The following is a 25,954-nucleotide window of genomic DNA, read 5'->3' on the forward strand; positions in this document are numbered from 1 at the left end:
TTTAGAAGACACGGACTGGTCTAACATATGGCTCACATCTAAGTCATCTTCACCCAACATCTTAGCACTGGAGACAAATTATAAAGTCCTAACTCGCTGGTACCTTGTACCCGCTAGAGTGGCAAAATATTCACCTAATACCTCAGCTCTTTGTTTTCGAGGATGCCCAGAAATAGGCACATATTTACACATATGGTGGACGTGCCCAGTAATCCAAACCTTCTGGAAGGAAGTCTTCGTGATTGCATCTAAAATATTTAAAAAAATAATACAACCAGATCCATATTTAACTGTACTTAATCTAAAACCGGAATGGTTAACACTCTCTCAATTCAAACTTATGATCCAACTAATAACGGCTGCAAAACAAACAGTGGCCAAGGCATGGAAATCTTCTACATTGGTACTAGCAGAAACAATTCACAGAATGTCCCATGCTAAGATGGTAGCCATCGATCAAAATCAAATTCCAAAATTTAAAAAACTTTGGCATCCTTGGATAAAACAACAGTTCCTGTCAAACTTCAATGACTCTGTCCTGTTGCCATGGTAACAGATTAAATGACTTACAGAGACACCCATTCTAAGTCTTCAAAGAGAACTAAAAAGAATAATAAACTGACGAGCGGGACAACCTTGTGGAACATACCTCTACCTTTCAACCCTTTTTCTTCTTTCTCTTTCCTTTTCTCCACCTTACGATTAAAGCTCATTATCAGAATTTATTTGACCTATATACACTCTACTTGTAAACAATATGTATAGTAGGTATAAATCATTTAAATACCTACAAAAGTAACTAAGGAAATGATATATATCTTTAATTTAGGTTTACGTGAACCCAATGTTTAATATTTGAAATTTCATGATATTTACCTATATAAACCCTACTGTAAAACAATGAGCTTACTTTATAGATCCTTGTAAACTTACTTTATGTATCTTTATAACATTGTATACTCAATAAACTTCTTTTGACAAGGAAAAATAATTTGCAAACCTATATACAGTGAGACATGATACCAAACCCAGAAAATAAGATTTCATCTTTTCATACAGCTTAATTCTTCCTTGTAGTACCATACAACCACCTTCAGGCTGCAAAAATGGTATCTGGTCTTGGCCAACATCATGGTCTGCCACAATTAGGGACAACACGGTGTAGGAAGCATCAACGTTCTTCCTGGTGAGGATTTCAATGCCTAAGATGTGGGCGGTTGCTCATTAGTTTGTATTACACCAATGCTTTATCTGCTTACTAATCAGGGTGGATCAAAATCAATGATTTAAAAAAAAAAAAAAAAAATAGGATTTTTTTTTTTAATTAAAAGCGAAGTTCCAACCAAAAATGGAACTTCCGCTTTAAGTACTGGTGACCCCCTGACATGCCACATTTAGCATGTCATTTTGTTGAGGGGGGGGGGGGGGGGTTACCCAGTTTTGACAGGCACCCAGCTCCCACTTCCTCTCCTAGCGCCACAAGGAAGTTCACATCTCCCCCCTCCCTCCCTGCAATTTTCTGTGACATGTCACAGGTCCAAGGAGATTGCCCGGTCATTCACAACGCGCATGCACCCACAGTTAAACTGCCGTCGCCGCGGAAAGGAGGAGGAAAGGGTGGGGCAGGTGAGTGTCTGTTTATTAAAAGCTAGCAACAACACTTTTTGTAGCTGCTGACTTTTAAATGGGTGGAACTCTGCTTTAAATGAGATTTTTTTCATTTTTATAAAATGTATATTAATAAAGTGCTTTTGGAGTAAAAAATCTATATAAAGATAGTTTTCTATTTAGGATACATTAATAATTGAGTTTATTCAACATGAAATTGAGCTTAGTTATGTAGCCTGAGGCTGTATATTCTGCAATATGTACATTTTTGGTAAACTCATTCAATTAATCTAAGCTCTGCAACATGCACTGCATTGATGCATTCACACAATATTATAGTAACCACGAGTTAAAACAAAGTTCAGGAATATTCCTTTATCTCATTGTTTTGCAAACCTATGTACACTACAATCTGTATGATTGAATCAGTTCTGATATCGCTGTTTTACTAACCTGACAGCCTATTATTCTAAATAGGAAACCTTCATTTTGTTTGCAAATATTAAAGATTCTAACTACCAGCAAGAATAAGTCCTTACATTTAAAGAGCACCTGTCATTTCAGATCCATCATGGCTGTGCCTGTTAGCGGGTATCCACTCACCTGCTGCCGCCACATCCCTCACCTTGTTATTTCACTGACGCATCACCAGCCATCCCATTAAAGCGAATGGGACTGTCAGTGAGTCAACAGCGGGTCAGAAGAGGTGCTGCTGTGGGACATAGATGACAGTTGCTCTTTAAAAATTATGATCTAAATCTAGCCTTTTTACCAGCGATTTAAATCAACTTGATTTAAATCAAATCCACTGTTACCAATTACCAAGTCTTTAACAGTAAGTATTTTACCTTTTCCCCTTTCTGGGAAGCATCAGTTAATTGATTTTCCAACCAAGAAAACTGGTCCCCAGGATCTTCCATATTGGCTGTTACACTGTTCGAATCATAATACAAATTGGTATTTAGGATGATTATACGGCCCAAAGCTCCTGGGCTTACCAACTGCTCGCTGTAATATGCTCCTAGATAGAAAAGGCACAATAGGACTGTGTTGATATACTATATTTTTTTAAAGAAAAATGAATAATTCATAAACACAGCCACCAATTCTTCTTTGCTTATCCACTCTATTACCTTTTTGAAAAGTAGACAATGATTCTGGTTTTAGCCATAATTTCCAAAATTCTGATATCCGATAATAAATGGAATTGTTCTGCACTGGAAGTTGATTTTTAGGATGGAAATCATGATTTCCTAAAGCAGCATACACTTTCGTTGCTGGGTAGAAGCAGAATATAACAGTGGTCAGATAAATAAAACAATAAGGTTCTAAATTGTCTTGTCATATTTTGCAACCAGTGAAGAATCATGCTATGGAGCATAAAAACCAAATACTGTATACGTAAGTCCATTTAAGAACCATGGTGGACTATACAGTCATTTGAATGGGCTGCCAAATGAAATACAACAGATGTAAAGATTGTAAATGTAAATGTAGAGAGTGCTACAGAGCTGTGTCATGAGAGTGGGAACTATAAAACCTCCACAGAAAGGCTGTTAGATAGGATATCAATAGGAATGGCAAGGCTTTCTTTAACCACTACAGCCCTGGAAGATTTGGCTGCTCAATGACCAGGCCATTTTTTGCGATACGGCACTGCGTTAATTTAACTGACAATTGCGAAGTCGTGCGATGTTGTACCCGAACAAAATTGATGTCCTTTTTTTCCCACAAATAGAGCTTTCTTTTGGTGGTATTTGATCATCTCTGCGGTTTTTATTTATTGCACTATAAACAAAAAAGAGCGACAATTTTGAAAAAAAAACGCAATATTTTGTACTTTTTGCTATAATAAATATCCCCATTTTTTTTTTTAAAAAAAAGGTAATTTTTTCCTCAGTTTAGGCTGATATGTGTGCTTCTACATATTTTTGGTAATAAAAATCGCAATAAGCGTATATTGATTGGTTTGAGAAAAAGTTATAGCGTCTACAAAATAGGGGAAAGATTTATGGCATTTTTATTATTATTTTTTAAATTTTTTTTACTAGTAATGGTGGTGATCAGCGATTTTTAATCGGAACTGCAATATTATGGCGGACAGATCAGATACTTTTGACACATTTTTGGGACCATAGGCATTTATACAGCGATCAGTGCTATAAGAATGCACTGATTACTGTGCAAATTTCACTGTCAGGGAAGGGGTTAACAGTAGGGGGCGATCAAGGGGTTAACTGTGTTACCTACGGAGTGATTCTAATTGTGGGGGGATGGGCTGCCTGGGTGAGGAGAGCGATCGTTGTTCATACTTGGTATGAACAACTGATCGCTCTCCTCACCCCTCACAGCACGGAGATCTGTCTGTTTACATTGACAGATCTCTGTTCTGTCTCTGTGTGGAGCAATCGCAACCGCCGGGCATGTGCATCGGCTCCGGCGTCACAGGCGTGCCTCTGGTGGCGCACGCGCCAGTAGTGGTCAAAAGGCGAGCCGACGTATAGCTACGATGGTTCACCGGGGAGCTAACCTGCCGCAGTATAACTGCGGCGGCTGGTCGGGAAGGGGTTAACAAATATAAAAAAAGCCTTACCCAAGAAAGGGCCAACATTTTTTATCAATATTTTTTGTCAATTTTTTCTCAAGTTTTTTGTTTGTGTAATTTGGTATATGTTTACAGATGAGATATCTTACAGATGAGAAAAAAACTGAGCCAAAAACTTCGTATACACGATCAGATTTTCCACAGACAAAACCTCGGACTTTTGTCCGAAGGTGTGTGCCTGGATTTTGTCTTGCATACAAACGGCAAGGAATTGTCGGCCAACAAACACGAACGTAGTGACGTAATACGTGGTTTTTCATCTCTTTAGCGCCACCCTTTGGGCTCCTTCTGCTAATTTCGTGTTAGTAGAAGTTTGGTGAGTGTTAATTCAAGCTTTTCATTTCACGCTTTTAAGTTAGTTTCTGAACGGCCGTTTGCCAACCAGCCATGTTGCAGAATCGGAGGAGATAGCGTGTTATTTATTATTGGCCTTGGAGTTATTACTTTGACCCAAGTCCAGTCCAGGAACAGGAGGAGGAGGATTTCTTGGACCAAAAATTGGTTGCTTTATTAAATCGTGACCAATTATGTCATATGCCTTTGCTGCGGGAGCTCCAGGAGAATAATCCGGATGATTTTCAGAATTATCTCCGGATGACGGACCCCTGCTTTCACCAACTCTTGGCATTGGTGACCCCCTATATTAAGAAGCAGGACACATGCACAAGGCTTTTTTTTATTTTTTTGATTGAGTAATGATTTGATTTGGTATATTTTCTATATTTTTGGATGCATAGAATGCACTTTTTGGTTAAATTATATTGGCAGATAGCATGTCTAATTTTGTTTTCTTTTTTTAATGCACAATAAAAAAACTGTGGAGAATAATACTTGGCTATGTGTTTTACTTCAAATGACAGTTTGGGAGTAGGCAGTTACATTTAAAAAAAATACAATGTAAAATTAACAAGGAACACCAACATAGTTGTATTTTTGATCTTAAAAACTATGGGATAATGGTGTTGTGGTAACTTGCCCCCCCCCCCAAAAAAAAAGCATATTAATATTATTCTTGATATCACTAAAAAATAAAAGCCTTTTAAAATATGTTTGCCATAACTCCATCAGTATCACCAGCAAAGCAGCTTCATTATTATCCCATTAAAGAAGAGAATGTGCTCTGCATTTTGATATTTCATAATTTGCCACGTCACGAATGTTAACCCCTTCCCGACCGGCGCACGCCGATGTACATCGGCAGAATGGCACGGCTGGGCAAATGAACTTACAGGTACATCCATTTGAATTTCCCGCCGTGCCATTGTGTGCGCACCGCCAGCGTCGCGCGCTTGCGCCGGCCAGGAGCTCCGTGAGTCAGGTCGTGGGTCCCACAGACTCGATCGCTGCGGAGATACCCGCGATCGCCTCACGGAGAGGACGAACGGGGAGATGCTGATGTAAACAGCATCTCCCCGTTCTGCCTAGTGACAAGTGTCACTGATCTCTGCTCCCTGTCATAGGGAGCAGTGATCAGTGTAGTGACACAGCTAGCCCATCCCCCCTACAGTTAGAAAACACTCCCTAGTACTGACTTAACCCCTCCCCGCCCCCTAGTGGTTAACCCCTTCATTGCCAGTGTCATTAACACAGGAATCAGTGCATTTTTATAGCACTGATCGCTGTATAAATGACAATGGTCCCAAAAATGTGTCAAAAATGTCCGACATGTCCGCCATAATGTCGCAGTCACAATAAAAATCACTGATCGCCGCCATTACTAGTAAAAAAAAAAATATTAATAAAAATGCCATAAAACTATCCCCTATTTTGTAAACGCTATAACTTTTGCGCAAACCAAACGCTTATTGCGATTTTTTTTAACCAAAATTATGAAGAATACGATCGGCCTAAACTGAGGAAAAAAAATGTTTTTATATATATTTTATAAATAATGCGTTTTTTTTTCAAAATTGTCGCTCTTATTTTGTTTATAGCGCAAAAAATAAAAATCGCAGAGGTGATCAAATACAACCAAAAGAAAGCTCTATTTGTGGGGAAAAAGGGACGTCAGTTTTGTTTGAGAGCCACGTTGCACGACCGCGCAATTGTCAGTTAAAGCGACGCAGTGCCGAATCGCAAAAAGTGCTCTGGTCAGGAAGGGGGTAAAATCTTCCGGGGCTGAAGCAGTTATAGAGGAAGTAAACCCCGTAACTTATTGCTGTTTTTTCTAATATATAAATGCTGTTAAACATTGCTAAGCGATAGGTATATAAATTTGTCCAAAACGAGCTCTCTAAATACCTTTTTTATAAGTTTTATTATTTTGGCTCTTCCGGTTATCGCCCGCACCATTCTTCCTCCTGTATGCTGAAGCATTTGTGTACGTCACTTCCGCCCTTAGTTCTTTTCCCTATCGAAATCTCGCGCATGCGCCATAGATTTGGAACAAAGCCTCTATCTCGACTGCCGTTACTACGGCAACAGAGCGAACACAATGAGGACAGCAAATCACTAGCATCACAAGACTTCGCTCTGTGCCGTTCTCATTGTCAGCTAATGACCCGGCAAGCAGAGACCGAAACGGCACACATTGTGTGCCGTTAAAGGATATACACAGTGCGCAAGCGCGGGACACGTCACAGAACATAGAAGAATGATTTATATCAAAACCAAAACTGTGAGTGCACTTTCACAGGCAGCGATTAGCTGCCTGTGCTATATAGATTAAGATGAGCTAAAGTAGTAGAGGAGGGTTTACAACCACTTTAATTCTCCATTACGAACGCTAGTTTACAAGACCGACCGCTTCCAGCTCGTTCTTGCTTCCGAGCATGCGTGTTTGTACTTTGGACTTTTGTCCGACGGACTTGTGTACACATGCTCAGAAAATCCGACAATAGATGTTTGTCCGCAGAAAATTTTAAAGCCTGCCATCCAATATTTGTCTGCGGAAAATCAGACAATTGTCCGATGGAGCAGACAGACGGTCGGATTTTCTGCCAACAGCCTGTCATCACACATTTCCCGTCGGAAAATCCAATTGCGTGTACGGGGCTTAAGTGTGTCTTTTCTTAGTTATTTCTAACTTTTGTAACCTTAAACAAATCCATTTGTTAAAATGTAGAGGGAGTTCAATGGTGATTTATCAATGTATTTACGTGTCCTGCTCACATTGATTTGAACACCTCCATTTACCTTCATGCCTATTCTTTGTGTATGAATGAATATTGAGGTAAACAAAGCCATTTATATGATGGAGTGTTAGAAGTAGGGGTGCAGTTTAAGGGAAGGGGTGTGTAGGTTGTTAGGAGAAAGGGACGTGTAGGATGACAGGAAAAGGAACAGAGTTGCAGAGGGAGCTTAAATGTGACATGAAAGAGGACTGTTTGGCAGGAACTGGACATGATCTGCAAAGGGCGAGTGAGGTGCAAAGTGACAGGAGGAGAAATGAACAGAAGGCACTGGGAGGCATAGGAAGCACAGGTCTACAGTGATCAAAGTTGCTTGTCAGAAGCAGAGCTCAGAGACAGCGCCAAGGACATCTGTGTGTCCAGACCATGACAGCTGAGGAGGCAGGAAACAGACTGCTGCAGTGGAGCTGCAACAGGTGTGAAGGTTTAAATGGCATTGGGGGGTGGGGCTCTGCAAGTGGTGAAAATGGTACAGGGAGGGTTATAGGAAAGGTGATCAGCAGGTGGCAATTGCAGACACAGGTCTGTGGTGAATGGCACCACTCTGCAATGAGAGGGGGTAAATGGAAGAGCTGGGAGATGATTGGGAAAGGGAGTGAATGGAATTGGTGGGTGCATATTGGAGTAGGGGGTTGAATGAAGGAGTCAGGTGCTGATTTGTAGGAGAGGAGGGTGAAGGGAGGAGTCAGCCATTGATAAGGGAGGGAGGGTGAATAGAGGAATAGGGTGCTATCTTGGGAGAGCCTTAATTAGAGGAGTCAGGTGCTAATTAGAGGAGGGTGGATGAATGGAGCAGACTGGTGCTGATCAGGGGAGGGGGTGAGTAGAGGAGTCAGGTGTTGAAGGGAGAAGGGGGTGAATGTAGAAGTGCAGAGTTAATCAAGGCATCTAGGCACTTCAAATTCATTATAAACCACTACAAAAAATACACATACCAGAAGGCTTTAGCACAGAGGAGATGTCAAAAGAGGAGTCGAGAATGGTGGCCTGGGAGTGGGGCAGACAAAAAAAAAAAAGAAAGGAAAAAAAAAAAAGAAGAAAAAAGCAAACAAAATAGAATGCCATTTAGAATTGTGTAGGGGGGAAGAGGAACAATGATGCCCTTTGCATCCAGGGGGTGAAGGTCTGCTTGAAAGAATATGGATCATATCTGAAATATCTTCTAATCTCTTGCATAGCTGCTATGGATAAAAAAACGTTTCTCACTGTAGAAACAAGTCACCAAGCATGACTAGAGCATATTAGCTAAAATAGATCATAGTTCTAACTTAAGGGCAACAGTGATAACAGTTCATACTACTTACTTGGAAACACTTCAATGATTAGACTGGTTATCCATTCCACAATATCCAGGACAGCCTTCTCACCGAGTTGTTCATTGGGTATGTGGGGTGTGTCATCTCTAAAAGCCAGCACAATACTAATGTAATAATGTACTTAAATTCTAGTATCATATCCGTTCTCTTTTATTCACAGGGCACAGAGACTTTGTGAGTTACAAATGCAAATAATTCAATAAAGTAGAAACAATACTGCACTTACAGTACAATGATCTTTTAAAAGTAGCATGTGTAATAGCCTAGGAGAAAATCTACAGCCCTCCACTGGCCAGGGAGGCCTCCGTTTTTTCTCCCAGGCTGGTATACATACTACGTGTCGAGGATTATTGTGCAATATTTTTTTTACATGAATAAAATGTTTCCATCTGTAAAGCAATATGTCTTTACACCCTGTATTCTGCTTTTATTTTACAATCATTTGTGGACCATACCTGTCTGTTACAGGACCAGTACTATCTGGAGCTTACAGTACCTGTAAAGCTTCTCTCACATTGCTGAGACCTTTTTTATCTTTCTAGTCAGAAAATCTTTTTTTGTTCTTTCTATGCTATATTATTCGCATACAGTATCTCACAAAAGTGAGTACACCCCTCACGTTTTTGTAAATATTTTATTATATCTTTTCCTGTGACAACACTGAAGAAATGACACTTTGCTACAATGTAAAGTAGTGAGTGTACAGCTTGTATAACAGTGTAAATTTGCTGCCCCTCAAAATAAATCAAAACACAGCCATTAATGTCTAAACCGCTGGCAACAAATGTGAGTACACCCCTAAGTGAAAATGTCCAAATTGGGCCCAAAGTGTCAATATTTTGTGCGGCCATCATTATTTTCCAGCACTGCCTTAACCCTCTTGGGCATAGAGTTCACCAGAGCTTCACAGGTTGCAACTGGAGTCCTCTTCCACTCCTCTATGACATCACAGAGCTAGTGCATGTTAGAGACCTTGCGCTCCTCCACCTGCCGTTTGAGGATGCCCCACAGATGCTCAAAAGGGTTTAGGTCTGGAGACATGCTTGGTCAGTCCATCACCTTTACCCTCAGCTTCTTTAGCAAGGCAGTGGTTGTCTTGGAGGTGTGTTTGGGATCGTTATATTGGAATACTACCCTGTGGCCCAGTCTCCGAAGGGAGGGGATCATGCTCTGCTTCAGTATGTCACAGTATATGTTGGCATTCATGGTTCCCTCAATGAACTTCAGCTCCCCAGTGCCAACAGCACTCATGCAGCCCCAGACCATGACACTCCCACCACCATGCTTGACTGTAGGCAAGACACACTTGTCTTTGTACTCCTCACCTGGTTGCCGCCACACACGTTTGACACCATCTGAACCAAATAAGTTTATCTTGCCCTCATCAGACCACAGTACATGGTTCCAGTAATCCATCATATTTAGAAGAGGCTTCCTTCTAGGACAACAGCCATGCAGACCAATTTGATGCAGTGTGCGGCATATGGTCTGAGCACTGACAGGCTGACCCCCCACTCCTTCAACCTCTGCAGCAATGCTGGCAGCACTCATACATCTATTTCCCAAAGACAATCTCTGGATATGATGCTGAGCACATGCACTAAACTTCTTTGGCCAACCATGGCGAGGCCTGTTCTGATTGGAACCTGTCCTGTTAAACCGCTGTATGGTCTTGGCCACCGTGCTGCAGCTCAGTTTCAGGGTCTTGGCAATCTTCTTATAGCCTAGGCAATCTTTATGTAGAGCAACAATTCAGATCCTTAGAGAGTTCTTTGCCATGAGGTGTCATGTTGAACTTCCAGTGACACTCCTGCTCCCCATTCACACCTGAGACCTTGTAACACTAACAAGCCACATGACACCGGGGAGGTAAAATGGCTAATTGGGCCCAATTTGGACATTTTCACTTAGAAGTTTACTCAATTTTGTTGCCAGCAGTTTAGACATTAATGGCTGAGTTATTTTGAGGGGACAGCAAATGTACACTGTTATACAAGCTGTACACTACTTTACATTGTCGCAAAGTGTTGTCACATGAAAAATTCAAGTTAGACTTACCGGTAACTTGTTTTCCTTGAGTCTTTCAGGACAGCACTTGAGAGAGTGACTCCTCCCCTTGTCAACAGGAAACACCTCTTCCACCAAACTTTAAAAGGAGGCTCCTTTCCACACATTGTCAGTAGTAGTAGAGAACCTCCGGCCCCAAACTGGAACACATAATCGAGATATGATTAGTCACAGTATATATATAAAACAATAGGGCGGGATGCTGCTGTCCTGAAAGACTCAAGGAAAACAAGTTACCGGTAAGTCTAACTTGAATTTTCCCTTATCGTCTTTCAGGACAGCACTTGAGAGGATAATAGAGACTTACCCCCCTAGGGAGGGACCACAGCCTGCAGAACCTTTCTGCCAAAAGCCTGATCACCTGCTGATAGGAGATCCAGTCTGTAATGACGGACAAACGTTAAGTAGCTTGACCATGTAGCCGCCTTACAAATCTGATCTGGGGTGGCACCAGCTCTTTCTGCCCATGTAGTGGCCTGGGCTCTTGTTGAATGAGCCCTAATTCCCAGCGGGGAAGATAAACCCATTTGAGAATAGGCTACAGAAATAGCTGTCTTAAGCCATCTAGCCAATGATGCTTTTGATGCTTGTTGGCCTTTCTTGTTTCCAGAAAAAAGAACAAATAATGAATCTGAAACTCTAAATCCTCCTGTTACTTACAAATAATGTAACAGGATACGTCTTACGTCTAAATTGTGAAACTGCTCTTCCTCTGCACCCGAAGGGTTAGCACAAAAGGTTGGTAGAGTAATCTCCTGAGATCTGTTACTAAAGCTTGCCACTTTTGGCAAAAACCTCAGATCTACTTTAAGGACAATTCTATCAGGAAAGACTAACAAAAAAAGGCTCTTTTACTGATAGGGCGTGCAGTTCACTAATCCTTCTTGCTGAAGTAATTGCAACCAGAAAAATAGTCTTCAAAGTTAAATTCTTCAGGGATATGGCCTGTAAAGGCTCAAATGGTTCTTTTGCCAGAGCTTGCAGAACCACCGAGAGATCCCAATTTGGGAAATGCCTCACCGGGACCGGTCTAGACCTGGAAAGCGCTTTGAAAAATCTCATGATCAGAGTTTCTGAAGACAAGGATCTCTCCAGATAAACTCCCAAGGCAGCCACCTGCACCTTAAGAGTGCTGACCGCCAGATTCTTGTCTGCACCTTTTTGCAAAAATTCCAGCACTGAAACTAGGTCTTTAACCCCCCTATGTTCTGAATGACAGAAAGAAACATAGACTTTCCATACCTTGGCGTAAATATCCCTGGTTACCTTTTTCCTACTGGAAAGCAACGTAGCAGTTAAACGTTCTGAAAAGCCTTTGCTTCTCATTAATTGCTCCTCAGATACCAGGCAGTGAGCTTTAACCTGCCTACCTCTGGATGAAGCACTGGCCCCTGAATCAACAGATCCTGACTGAGCGGGAGATGCCAACATGGTTTGATTGCCAACTGCAGAATCGTGGAAAACCAAGCTCTCTTTGGCCAATATGGAGTAATCAAAATGATTGATACTCTCTCTTTCAGTATTTTCCTCAACACTAGAGGGATTAACCTGAATGGAGGAAAAGCATACCCTAGGTGAAAATCCCACGGATGTGCCAGAGCATCTATCCCCTGAGAGCAAATGTCTCTCTGAAGGGAGAAAAAATTCAGGAGCTGCGTGTTTTGTTTTGAAGCAAACAGATCTACCTGCGGAAGGCCCCAAACACTGGTGATTATTGCAAACACCTTCCTGTTCAGACTCCACTCTGATTCCTGAACTTTTTGTCGGCTCAGATAATCCGCTACTTCGTTCAATGTGCCTTTTAGATGGACTGCGGATAGAGATAGTAAGTGGTTCTCCGCCCACTCCAGAATCTCTACTGACAGTAAGTGAAGGGCCCTGCTTCTTGTGCCTCCCTGTTTGTTCAGGTAGGCTATGGCCGTGCCATTGTCCGACAAAATCTGGACATGGCAACCTATGAGGTTTTGAGAGAAGAAAGCTAATGCTAGGGCAACTGCCTTCAGCTCTCTCCAATTTGAGGATTTTTGGGCCTCGAACTGGGACCATGTTCCCTGCGCTAAGGCCTGACCCATGTGGGCCCCCCATCCCTGGAAACTGGCGTCTGTTGTGACCACTTTCCCGGTCGGAAAAAACCAAAGAAGACCTCTTTGCAGTACCACCTGACTTTTCCACCACCAAAGTGAACGTTTGACTCTGGTGGGAATCTTTACTTTTGTATCCAAACTCTCCGTCCTGTGGTTCCATATCCTTAGAAGGAACCTCTGGAGAGTCCTGAAATGCAGCCTTGCCCATTGGATGGCTGGCATTGAAGAGGTTAATGTCCCCAGAGCCGACATAACCTTTCGGACTGAAATCAGTTGATTTGTTTATAGTGCCGTTATTACCCTTTGGACCTTGATCTTTTTCTCTTCTGGGAGAAAAATCTTTTGCTCCACTGAATCTATCAAATAACCCAGAAACAGTACTTGCTGAGCTGGGATGAAATTTGATTTTTGAACATTCACTATCCACCCTAGTGACTCCAAATGACTGCGGGATTTGTTCAAATCCTCCTGCAACTTTTCCCTGGATGGGGCAAAAAAGAGGAGGTCGTCCAGATATGGAATTACCGCAATCCCCTGGAGTCGAAGAGGGGCGAGAGCTTCCGCCATTATCTTCGTAAAAATACGAGGAGCTGACGACAGGCCGAAGGGGAGGGTCCTGAACTGAAGATGTATAATTGCCCATATTCACCGCAAACCTCAGGAACTGAGGTGCTACAGGAATATGAAGATAAGCATCCCTCAGATCGATTGATGCCATAAAACAATCTTTTGTCAGAATGTTTCTGACCGTGAAAATTGAGTCCATACAAAACTTTTCGTATAGGACTGACTTGCCCCACGAAGTGTTCCCTCCGGAGGAAACACAAAAACTGACAATGTGTGGAAAGGAGCCTCCTTTTAAAGTTTGGTGGAAGAGGTGTTTCCTGTTGGCAAGGGGAGGAGTCACTCTCTCAAGTGCTGTCCTGAAAGACGATAAGGGAAAGATATAATAAAATAGTTACAATAATTTGAGGGGTGTACTCACTTTTGTGAGATACTGTAGGTTTAGCACTTATTTTGCTGACAAAAAAAAAGACATTTAATTTTTAATAACAAAGCCATAATGCCAGGAGGGTTTTCTACCTATAAAAACACACATGCCTTGTATGCACAGGTGCAAGATGCAGAAGAGCTTGTAACAACATACCGTAATTTCGATCGGTTTCCCAAATACTACTTTTCTAAAAATACATTATCTCAAAAAAGAAAAAAAGATCAGTGCTAAATATATATTCTTCCTTCAAAACCAATCTAGTAAGCCCGATTAAAGTGACATTTGCATCTTAACCAGAAAAAAAATACAGTATATAGATCATAAGCTAGATGACAAAAAGAACACGGACTAGGCTAGAATGTTGTTAAATGCACTTTGTACTTACCCAGTCCAGAGTATGAAATCTGGATTTGGTAGGATTGTTTTCATCGCATGAATAGACGAGTTAATGAGTACGCCAGGAGAGTCACAAAGATAATTCCCCCATTTCCCAGGATTTCTTACAGGCTGATCACCTGCAGATGGACACACTTTAACAGGGTCAGATGTCACTGTGTAGTTGGGTTCCAAATGCAAGTCCGTAAGATGCCAAAAATATCCTAGTAGGAAAAGTCAAAGGGAAAATACATTTAACCAGTCAGAAATCTTTAGAATCTATCCCATTCATTCTTTGTAAATGGTGGGTTTACCTCTCTCTGCAGAGCTAACACCAATCCATATGGCAACAAACAAGAGAATGCTGAATTTCATTGTTAGAGAAGTTCGTGCCCCGACCTGGATTGTCTGTGAGTCTCCTCCTTTGACACACACTGTCAACTGATTTACGGAAGTGTGCAACATTATATATGAAGCTCTAGGTAGCTTTATCATATCCAGGTGATTTACAGCCTAAGGATTAAGTTTATACACAAATGTCAAACTACTTTACCCTGTGAACAGTTTTACAGTTTAATTAGCTAAAGACAGGTTAACTCTTTGGATTCTTGAAGGAAAAAAAAAAATCTTAGATGATACCATGGTAATGACCCAGAGTTAATATCAAGCATGCGACGCACAGATAAAGGAGGTGTATCTTTACTACACCTTGCTAACGACTTACCTGTTTAACGACCCCTCGGACTTACGACCAGCTCTCCCCAGCCAAACAACCTGCTGTACATCATTGTATTGTACAGTACAGTACAGAATTTTAATTTGTGTTCTGTACTTATGCAAATTAAAACAACGTTATTGAGCTGGAGTTTTGTATTTAGACCTTTTTTTCACAATACAATACAGTACAGTAGTTAAGAATGCTTAAAATATTGATTTCTTATGACTCCTCGTTTAACAATCAATTCATTTAACAACCTGGTCATTGGAACGGAACCTGGTTGTTAAGTGAGGAGTACCTGTACTAACTACATGTCTCCTCACTCACAAGGGAAAAAAAAGAAAATCATCCACACAGCTGGGCAGGCAGAGTTTAAAGCCATAGAGTAGGCACAGAGAGTATAAGGTGTTTGCTACATTAGCGATAAGTGAGGACCGCAAGAAGGGCCAAAGCACAGAGTCTGAAGCCTGGTACACATGGTAAGTTTTTGTTGTTCAACCCCGCAGGCTGAACGAAAAAAAAACTGAAGAGCTTGGGAGGAACTCGTTGTACTAACTATGCAATGTTAGTACAACAGTCTTCCCACTGAGCTAGTGTGTCTCCCCCCCCCCCACCGGAACACATTGGTCAGCGCTCACGGCCATTGTGAGATCGGCTTCTGTCTACCTGTACACATGTGCCGAAATGTCAGCTGGTTTCTACTGCACCGGCTGATTTCAGACGATAATGTGTACGGAGCTTTTAAGAACCAAAAAGCACCAGAGCTCCTAAATGTGGAGATGTTATGTGGTAGAGGATTCCCAGGTTGCCGTTCCCCTGAATCACATTAACCTGTTCCCGACCAGCCGCCGCAGTTATATTGCGGCAGGTTGACTCCCTTGCGTGAATCGCTGTAAATGTACGGCAGTCTGTGCACTAGATTTTGCGGGTGCGCGCATGAGAACAAGGCGGATCCCTTCCCTGACAGGGGAGGAGAGAGAGATTAGCTTTTCCTAGTGATCAGGAACAGCAATCTCTCTCTTCTGCCAGTCAGTCCGTCCCCCATACAGTTAGAAACACCTCCCTAGGGAACGGCCTAACCCCTTGATCGCTCCCTAGTGTTAACCTCTTCCCTGCCAGTGCCATTTATATAGTGATCAGTGCATTTTAATAGTACTGATCACTGTATTGGTGTCACTGGTCACCAAAAGTGTCACTTAGGGTCAGATTTGTCTGTCGCAATACCACTAAAAATTGCAGATCTCCGCCATTACTAGTAGAAATAATAGCAAAAATAAAAAGTCCCTAAATCTTTCACCTATTTCCCCTATTTTATAAACACTATAACTTTTGCGCAAACCAATCAATATACGTTTATTGCGATTTTTTTACCAAAAATATGTAGCAGAATATATATTGGCCTAAACTTATGAATAAATTTGTTTTTTTATATATATTTTTGGATATGTATTATAGCAGAAAATAAAAAATATAAAAAAAAAACAAAAAAACGCAGGGGTGATCAAATACCACCCAAAGAAAGCTCTATTTGTATGAAAAAAAGGACGTCAATTTTGTTTGGGTACAATGTCACACAACTGCGCAATCGTCAGTTAAAGCGACGCAGTGCCGTATCGCAAAAAATGGCCTGGTCATTAAGGGGTAAATCCTTCCGGGGCTGAAGTGGTTAACAAGCAGCTACAGAGAGCAGGTAAAAGTCTCTTGCAGAGCTGGGGCATGTGTGCGTACATGTGTCTGTATGTGTGTAAATGTGTCTGTATGTGTTAGATGTATATAATGGCTGCGCTTAGGGCAATAATTAGGTATGCCGCCCCCCTAAAAGGAGCTTCCCTAGGGATTCTCCAAACAATTACAAATAGAAATCAATAATGGGGTGATGGCGCTCCCTATATAGGTTTAAAATGGGCATGAACAACTGTAATGAGGTGGGGAGCCAACGTGCTAACCCACTAGTGGGGGTACCCCACCTAAATCAAGATTATGTCGGGATTACCAAAAATGCAAGTACTTGTGTATAAGATTAAAGATAAAAATAAAAATAAACATAAATGAAAATATTAGGTGTGCTCAAATTAATTAGACTCTGTGTATGTTAGAATGTACCATAAATAATAGCATATAAGATGTGCCATATAGTACCTCTCAAAGGTGTTGGATAAATGTGAAACCCAATAGCTATAGTGATATCCCTAGAGGTAAGCTAGTGGTATACCTTCATATACCGAAACTCAAAAAAATGCAACCAGCAATAATAATAATGCCCATAGATCAACATGTATAACATGCTTAAATAAGCCGTTGGTAAACCATAAACTGCGAACAGTTCAGAGAGTCCATGGACATTAAGGCAAACAAAAATTCATATAGTGTTCATATAACAGTCCATAAATTGTGTATTAAGTTTCTTCAGAGGTCGTGAAAAGAATTTCTCAAAAAAGTGACTTGAGTGCGCTCAGTATCCTTGGTGACTTTTGTGCTGCCCCTCAAGGGTCCCCACTCACCAGATCCAGTCACCCCAAAGGGGCAATGCGCATATAGATATAGCCTCAGCAGTCTCCTCGCCAGCGTGGTCGGTAGGGCTCCCAGGGTGATCCTCGGCTTTCATAAAAATAGTTTGAGCATGGTCATGGTAATTCCCTCATAGGAAAAAAGGAATGAAGGCTCCCATAGTGTAGTATGTTAGGTTTATTAAAAATTAGAAAACTGTCTAGTTAAAAAATAAAGTTTAAAAAACAAAAATTACAGATAAGTAAAAATAAAATCCAGCAACAAGGTACCAGATGTGTGCTCAAATCCTAGGTGCAGCTGGGATAGACTAAGCTACACCCAAGGACCGAGCATAAAAGGTACCGGCATCTGTGACGCTAGATGGAGACAATATCGAGTGTTTGCGTTCCACCTGCGTTCCACCAGCCCGTGTTCCGGAAATGACGTAGCGTGAGTGGCGCCGTCATACGCTTTTCGTCATAGACGTCCTCAACGACGGTGGGTCTGTGTGTGTGTGTGTGTGTGTGTGTATGTATATTACTTTTAACCCTGACCCCCTATTCCTGTACTATCATAACTTCTTTTTAAGAGCTTGTTCGTAATAGCAGCAAGGACTGCCACTCCTCTGAAAAGAAATCTATGCTCACATTGCTTTTTAGAGGCATTTGACAGGCGGTAAACAGGCAATATGTCGCCTCTTCACCACCTGTTTTGACCCTGTAAATGCAGCATCACCACACTGCAACCATGTGCAATGCATAGAGTTGGGGGGTGGTTGCAGTGCAGCCCTATTCACCTGGAGTATACTTCCAGCTGCAGCCACAGCATGTGTACACCGCCAGCTGGAGAGCAGTTGGGGGTGGTAAAAACAGCTCCAACCTCACATGTGAACAAGCCCTTGGCTCACATCTGTGTGGCTGCGTACGGTATGTAGGGCAGCCTATTCATTTCAGTGGGCTGCCCTACCTGCAGAAATGCAGGGAAAGTAATACCCAACCGTTTTTTTAAAATTGCGCTGCACAAAAAACCCTTCATTTTCCAATGTGTGGGGTACCGTTAAGAATTATAGGCACCCCTAAAGAGCAGAACATTTGTCTGCATGTCAGGAACGAGTGCGATTTTGCACGTGTTCCGCGACACACAGTAACATGAACCAGGCCTTGGACAGGGGTGCCTCAAGACTGAAAATACTTTTCAAGGGTGCCCTGACTAGAAAAAGGTTGAAAAACACTGTCCTAGAAATGATGAGCAGTTAACCCTTGCAGTGCAGAGGACTCACTGCAAGGGTGGATTTAAATTTTAATGGAGTTAGCCTTTAATTGCACACAGGTTTTTTAGTGAAAATCTGCCTCATCTTGATGAAAATCTATTTCATCTACAGAGCTAGTTCTGTCACAGACCTGGGAAAACCTTTTACAGTTGTTATCTCAGGATTGCAGGTGCACGGCTCACAGATATGCGTAAAAATAACGGCATAGACATCCCTAACGTAGAGGCAGACTGATTTGCTTGATAATCACTGTATACTGTCTGGGAGCAGAATTATGGATGGTCAATGACAGCTGAAGGAAAACACCAGGTGGTCGGAGATCAATAGAAGTCATGATCTATTCATAGCATTTCAGCTCTGTGATGAGATGAAGCAACTGGGTTCATTTAAGTCCATGTCTAAAGACGCAACAACTACATCAGTACCTTGATTTACTGTTTACAATGCACAGAAATATGAACCATTTTACATTGCAGAACCTCCGCTTGGTATAAGGGGTAAACGTAATCAGATACCAAACAGGAGTGGGTAAACTAGGGTCCAGGGCTACATTTTCCTACTTCTGCAAGACTTTGTTTTCATGTACAGTTTATGTGACCTTGACACCACATGTTAAAGCAGGTGAAACATCATCCAGAATCTTTGTTTTTCTCATTTCAGATAGAGTAGGAAAGGGATTAAACTCTGTCAACAAAAAATGTTTTTCTTTGCGTCTCCACTGGCCTGGGGATATTCATCTTTAATTTTTGTCCTGGTGGCCACTGTTACAGAGAGAAAAAAGTTGGGGACGGGGTAAGGATAGAGAAAGGGTTCTGTGCTGGGACCTATCCTATTTAATTTGTTCATAAACGACCTGGAGGACGGGGTAAACAGTTCAATCTCTGTATTTGCGGACAATACTAAGCTAAGCAGGGCAATAACTTCTCCGCAGGATGTGGAAACCCTGCAAAAAGATCTGAACAAATTAATGGGGTGGGCAACTACATGGCAAATGAGGTTTAATGTAGAAAAATATAAAATAATGCATTTGGGTGGCAAAAATATGAATGCAATCTATACACTGGGGGGAGAACATCTAGGGGAATCTAGGATGGAAAAGGACCTGGGGGTCCTAGTAGATGATAGGCTCAGCAATGGCATGCAATGCCAAGCTGCTGCTAACAAAGCAAACAGAATATTGGCATGCATTAAAAGGGGATCAACTCCAAAGTTAAAATAATTCTCCCGCTCTACAAGACTCTGGTCCGGCCGCACCTAGAGTATGCTCATTGGCGTAGCGTGGGGGGTGCAGGGGGTGCCGTGACCCCGGGTGCGACATTTAGGGGGGCGCCAGTGTGTCACTGGCTGCCTCCTCCTAATTTTAAATCCCTGTGTCCCCGGGCTCCGGCCGCCATGTTCAGTGTCCGGCGCCCTGTGATTGGGCTTATGGGGGTCATGTGAGGCGTAGAGCTGGCCTGTCCGCAATCGCTCCTGAAGTCCCGCCTCCGCACATGACCCCCCATACGCCCAATCACAGTGCGCTGCGTCGGACACTGAATACGGCAGCTAGAGTGTGGGGGAGAGAAGCAATGTGAGCCGCTGCCGTCTTCTCCTCCTCTGGACTGATGCAGGCCAGCCAGACACGAAGGTGAGTGAGACTCCCTCGTGACAGTCGTGTTACTGGCCGGGGGAGGGGGGAGAAGAGAGAAAGTCAGTTAGTGTAGTATGTGGTCAGTTAGTGTAGTATGGTGGTCAGTGTAGTGTAGTATGGTGGTCAGTGTAGTGTAGTATGGTGGTCAGTGTAGTGTAGTAGGGTGGGTCAGTTAGTGTAGTATGGTGGTCACTGTAGTGGATAGTGTAGTATAATGGACAGTATGGTGGTCATTGTAGTGGACAGTGTAGTGTAATATGGTGGTCAGTATAGTGTAGTGGACAGTATAGTATAGTGGTCAGTGTAGTTCTCAGTGTAGTGGGCAGTATAGTATAGCGGTCAGTGTAGTGTAGTATGGTGGTCAGTGTAGTGGACACTGTAGTGGTCAGTATAGTATAGTGGATAGTATAGTGGACAGTATAGTGGACAATATAGTGGTCTATCGTTCTCAGTGTAGTGTAGTGGACAGTATAGTGTAGTGGACAATGTAGTGGACAGTGTAGTGGTCTGTCGTTCTTAGTGTAGTGGACAGTATTGTATGTTGGTCAGTGTAGTGGACAGTATAGTGGTCAGCAGAGCAGCCATCAGAAATTTTGGGGCCCCTTACACTCATTTAGGCCTGGGCCCCCCGATCCGGGTCTGACCACCAACATTCCCTATCCACAACCAGCATCATCCATCCCTCTCCACATTGTATCCCCATCCATGCCCAGCATCATCCATCCCTCTCCACAATTTATCCCCATCCATGCTCAGCACCATCCATCCCTCTCCACAATGTATGCATTGTGGAGAGAGATGGATGGTGCTGGGCGGGGATGGGGATGGATGGTGCTGGGCGGGGATGGGGATGCATTGTGGAGAGGGAGGGATGGATGGAGCTGGGCGGGGATGCATTGTGGAGAGGGATGGATGGATGGTGCTGGATGGGGATGCATTGTGGAGAGGGATGGATGGTGCTGGGCGGGGATGCATTGTGGAGAGGGAGGGATGGATGGTGCTGGGCGGGGATGCATTGTGGAGAGGGAGGGATGGATGGAGCTGGGCGGGGATGCATTGTGGAGAGGGATGGATGGTGCTGGATGGGGATGCATTGTGGAGAGGGATGGATGGTGCTGGGCGGGGATGGTGATGCATTGTGGAGAGGGAGGGATGGATGGTGCTGGGCGGGGATGGGGATGCATTGTGGAGAGGGAGGGATGGATGGAGCTGGGCGGGGATGCATTGTGGAGAGGGATGGATGGATGGTGCTGGATGGCGATGCATTGTGGAGAGGGATGGATGGTGCTGGGTGGGGATGGTGATGCATTGTGGAGAGGGAGGGATGGATGGTGCTGGGCGGGGATGGGGATGCATTGTGGAGAGGGAGGGATGGATGGAGCTGGGCGGGGATGCATTGTGGAGAGGGATGGATGGATGGTGCTGGATGGGGATGCATTGTGGAGAGGGATGGATGGTGCTGGGCGGGGATGGGGATGCATTGTGGAGAGGGAGGGATGGTGCTGGGCGGGGATGGTGATGCATTGTGGAGAGGGAGGGATGGATGGTGCTGGGTGGGGATGGGGATGCATTGTGGAGAGGGAGGGATGGATGGAGCTGGGCGGGGATGCATTGTGGAGAGGGATGGATGGTGCTGGATGGGGATGCATTGTGGAGAGGGATGGATGGTGCTGGGCGGGGATGGTGATGCATTGTGGAGAGGGAGGGATGGATGGTGCTGGGCGGGGATGGGGATGCATTGTGGAGAGGGAGGGATGGATGGAGCTGGGCGGGGATGCATTGTGGAGAGGGATGGATGGATGGTGCTGGATGGGGATGCATTGTGGAGAGGGATGGATGGTGCTGGGCGGGGATGGGGATGCATTGTGGAGAGGGAGGGATGGATGGTGCTGGGCGGGGATGCATTGTGGAGAGGGAGGGATGGATGGAGCTGGGCGGGGATGCATTGTGGAGAGGGATGGATTGATGGTGCTGGGCGGGGATGCATTGTGGAGAGGGATGGATGGATGATGCTGGGCGGGGATGCATTGTTGAGAGGGATGGATGGATGGTGCTGGGCGGGGATGCATTGTGGAGAGGGATGGATGGTGCTGGGCGGGGATGGGGATGCATTCTGGAGAGGGATGGATGGATGGTGCTGGGCGGGGATGGGGATGCATTCTGGAGAGGGATAGATGGATGGTGCTGGGCGGGGATGGGGATGCATTGTGGAGAGGGATGGATGGATGGTGCTGGGCGGGGATGGGGATGCATTCTGGAGAGGGATGGATGGATGGTGCTGGGCGGGGATGCATTCTGGAGAGGGATGGATAGATGGTGCTGGGCGGGGATGCATTCTGGAGAGGGATGGATGGATGGTGCTGGGCGGGGATGGGGATGCATTCTGGAGAGGGATGGGGATGCATTCTGGAGAGGGATGGATGGATGGTGCTGGGCAGGGATGGGGATGCATTCTGGAGAGGAATAGATGGATGGTGCTGGGCAGGAATGGGGAGGAATTGTGGAGAGGGATGGATGGATGGTGCAGGGTGGGGATGAGGATGCATTCTGGAGAGGGATAGATGGATGGTGCTGGGCGGGGATGGGGATGCATTCTGGAGAGGGATGGATGGATGGTGCTGGGCAGGGATGGGGATGCATTCTGGAGAGGAATAGATGGATGGTGCTGGGAGGGAATGGGGAGGAATTGTGGAGAGGGATGGATGGATGGTGCTGGGCGGGGATGGGGATGCATTCTGGAGAGGGATGGATGGTGCTGGGCGGGGATGCATTCTGGAGAGGGATGGATGGATGGTGCTGGGCGGGGATGCATTCTGGAGAGGGATGGATGGATGGTGCTGGGCGGGGATGGGGATGCATTCTGGAGAGGGATGGATAGATGGTGCTGGGTGGGGATGCATTCTGGAGAGGGATGGATGGATGGTGCTGGGCAGGGATGGGGATGCATTCTGGAGAGGGATAGACGGATGGTGCTGGGTGGGGATGGGGAGGAATTTTGGAGAGGGATGGATGGATGGTGCTGGGCGGGGATGGGGATGCATTCTGGAGAGGGATGGATGGATGGTGCTGGGCAGGGATGGGGAGGAATTGTGGAGAGGGATGGATGATGCTGGGTGGGGATGAAGATGATGGAGTTGCATTGTGGAAAATTGATGAGAATGTCTCTGGGTGGGGATTAGAGTTACATAGTGTATAGGGGCTCTCCACCCAGAGCCATTCTCATAAATTTTCCACAATGCAAGTACATCATGCCACTGGTGCTAGCTTGTCAGGCTCTGCCCTCAGGTGTCCCATCCAAGGAGAAGGATATTAAATAAATTCTAAATATACAGGCAGCATATGGGGCATAGCAGCACACACTAAACTTTTGTGACTTACCCTTCAGGCTACTCTCTGGTATTTATCTGCATGCACCTGATCGGACTGGCTGCATGCAGATAGATGCTGACGAGCTGACCACACCCCCTGCCCGTGTCCCAGCCAATCACATTGTAGCAGCAGACAGCATGCTCCACCTCAGCAGGGAAGAAAGAGGAACGTCTTGGGCTTCATGTAAAGCTTCTCTCCACTTCTCTACCAGCGGGGGGGGGGATGGGTGTTAGTGAAAGGAGGATATATAGCGGCCGTGCAGGCTATCGGCGGCGCAGGTGATTGATTTATTTTATGTGCTGCTTTATGGGGAGTGGGCCCTGGCCAGCTGGGCCCCTTTGGACGCTCGGGCCCCTTACTCGAGTACTGCCTATACCCCCCTGATGGCGGCCCTGGTGGTCAGTGTAGTTCTCAGTGTAGTAGACAGTATAGTGGTCTGTCGCTGACAGTGTAGTGTAGTGGTCAGTGTAGTGGTCAGTATAGTGTAGTGGACAGTATAGTATGGTGGTCAGTGTAGTGGACAGTATAGTGCAGAGTGTAGTGGTCAGTATAGTGGACAGTATAGTGCACAGTGTAGTGGTCAGTGTAGTTCTCAGTGTAGTGGACAGTATAGTATAGTGGTCAGTGTAGTGTGTAATGGTCAGTAAAGGAATCGGGTTGGTCAGTGTTGAAATCAAGTAGGTTAGTGTAGTGGTCGGTATAGGAATCAGGTAGGTCAGTACTATTGTATTTGAAGGGAGTGCTAAAAGTCCGCAGGTTAGGGGGCACAAATTATTTGCCTTGCTCCGGGTGCTGGCAACCCACGCTACGTCACCGAGTATGCTGTCCAGTTCTGGGCACCAGTCCTCAGGAAGGATGTACTGGAAATGGAGCGAGTACAAAGAAGGGCAACTAAGCTAATAAAGGGTCTGGAGGATATTAGTTATGAGGAAAGGTTGCGAACACTGAACTTATTCTCTCTGGAGAAGAGACTGGTGACCCCACAATAGGGATAAAACTTTTTCGTGGAAGGGAGTTTAACAAGACACGTGACCACGCATTAAAATTAGAAGAAAAGAGGTTTAACCTTAAACTACGTAGAGGGTTCTTTACTGTAAGAGCGGCAAGGATGTGGAATTCCCTTCCACAGGCGGTGGTCTCAGCGGGGAGCATTGATAGTTTCCAAAAAACTATTAGATAAGCACCTGAACGACCGCAACATCCAGGGATATACAATGTAATACTGACATATAATCACACACATAGGTTGGACTTGTGTCTTTTTTCAACCTCACCTACTATGTAACTAAATACACCTGTTTGAGTGACAGCTACATTCTGCTTTGGGGAGTTTTCCAACTATTTCCTGTTGTGTCCCAGAAAAAGGCACAAACAAGAATAAGTACCCTAACCCTAAGGCCCCTTTCACATGAACGATCCGATCAGGTCCGCCTGTCAGTTTTTTAGGCAGACCTGCCTTATTTTCATCTCCCCATCCCTGCACTCAGTGCACTGTTGGGCACTGATGTACACTGACTGGCAGCACTGACAGGCGGCACTGAGTAGCAGCACTGATAGGTAGCACAGATGGGCACTAGTTGGCAGCACTGATAGGAAGTGATACGCGGTGCTGATTGCCAGCACTGATGAGGCTGCACTGAGTGGCAGCACTGATAGGTGGCACTGATGTGCACTGGTTGGCAGCACTGATAGGCTCTGATTGACAGCACTAATGGGCAATGATAGGGGAGAGGGGGAGTTTCACATTGAGCAGATAGTGAGGCTTGCAAGAACCACTCATTGTGTGACACTGACAGGCTTGCAAGGAGAAAGACCAGCTGTCAAAACTCAGCGGCGATGTTGGGGGTGGGCAGGACCATGCAGCTATGAAACACCAGCCAATGGTTTCACAGGCAGCGTGGGCTACACAATCCTTGGATTCAGCACTTCACAGCAGCCCAGCGGGCAGCCCCCCATGGAGTGTGGTGGGGGTGGGGATACTGTGATAGTAGTGGGGGGCCAGCAGGGAGGAGAGAGACGACAGCCAACAGCCCAGCTGCCTCTCCTCCAGGTATCTCACTACACTCCAAGCCGGCACTTGGCTACACTAACAGGCATGGGTGTTTAGGGTGTGCCCAGGAACACCCAGAACACCCCATGCGCATGCCTATGAGTGGGTTGCATATCGCACCGGACCACACAAAAAGTAGTGCATTTGCTACTTTTCAAAGACATACTGCACCAAATTGCATAGTATCTCAGTACCATGCGATCTGGTGCAGGCGAATGCATTGCGATCTGCATCTGGGGGGCCGTTAACT

At 44.6% G+C, this 25,954-nt stretch overlaps 1 protein-coding gene across 1 annotated transcript in view; it reads right to left on the reverse strand.

The window, feature by feature from the left end:
- Positions 1–25,954, reverse strand: part of SMPDL3B (sphingomyelin phosphodiesterase acid like 3B) — an 80,867-nt gene that overhangs the window by 48,685 nt on the left and 6,228 nt on the right. The window contains exons 2-6 of the mRNA XM_073616254.1: positions 14,495–14,693; positions 14,191–14,404; positions 8,649–8,746; positions 2,742–2,885; positions 2,457–2,629 (exon numbers count right to left, since the gene is read on the reverse strand). Of these exons, the coding sequence (XP_073472355.1) occupies positions 2,457–2,629; positions 2,742–2,885; positions 8,649–8,746; positions 14,191–14,404; positions 14,495–14,675 (810 nt within the window). The 5' untranslated portion in view covers positions 14,676–14,693. The remainder of the gene's footprint in view (positions 1–2,456; positions 2,630–2,741; positions 2,886–8,648; positions 8,747–14,190; positions 14,405–14,494; positions 14,694–25,954) is intronic.

This window comes from Aquarana catesbeiana, linkage group LG02, assembly GCF_042186555.1.
Source record: "Aquarana catesbeiana isolate 2022-GZ linkage group LG02, ASM4218655v1, whole genome shotgun sequence".
Lineage (NCBI taxonomy): Eukaryota > Metazoa > Chordata > Amphibia > Anura > Ranidae > Aquarana > Aquarana catesbeiana.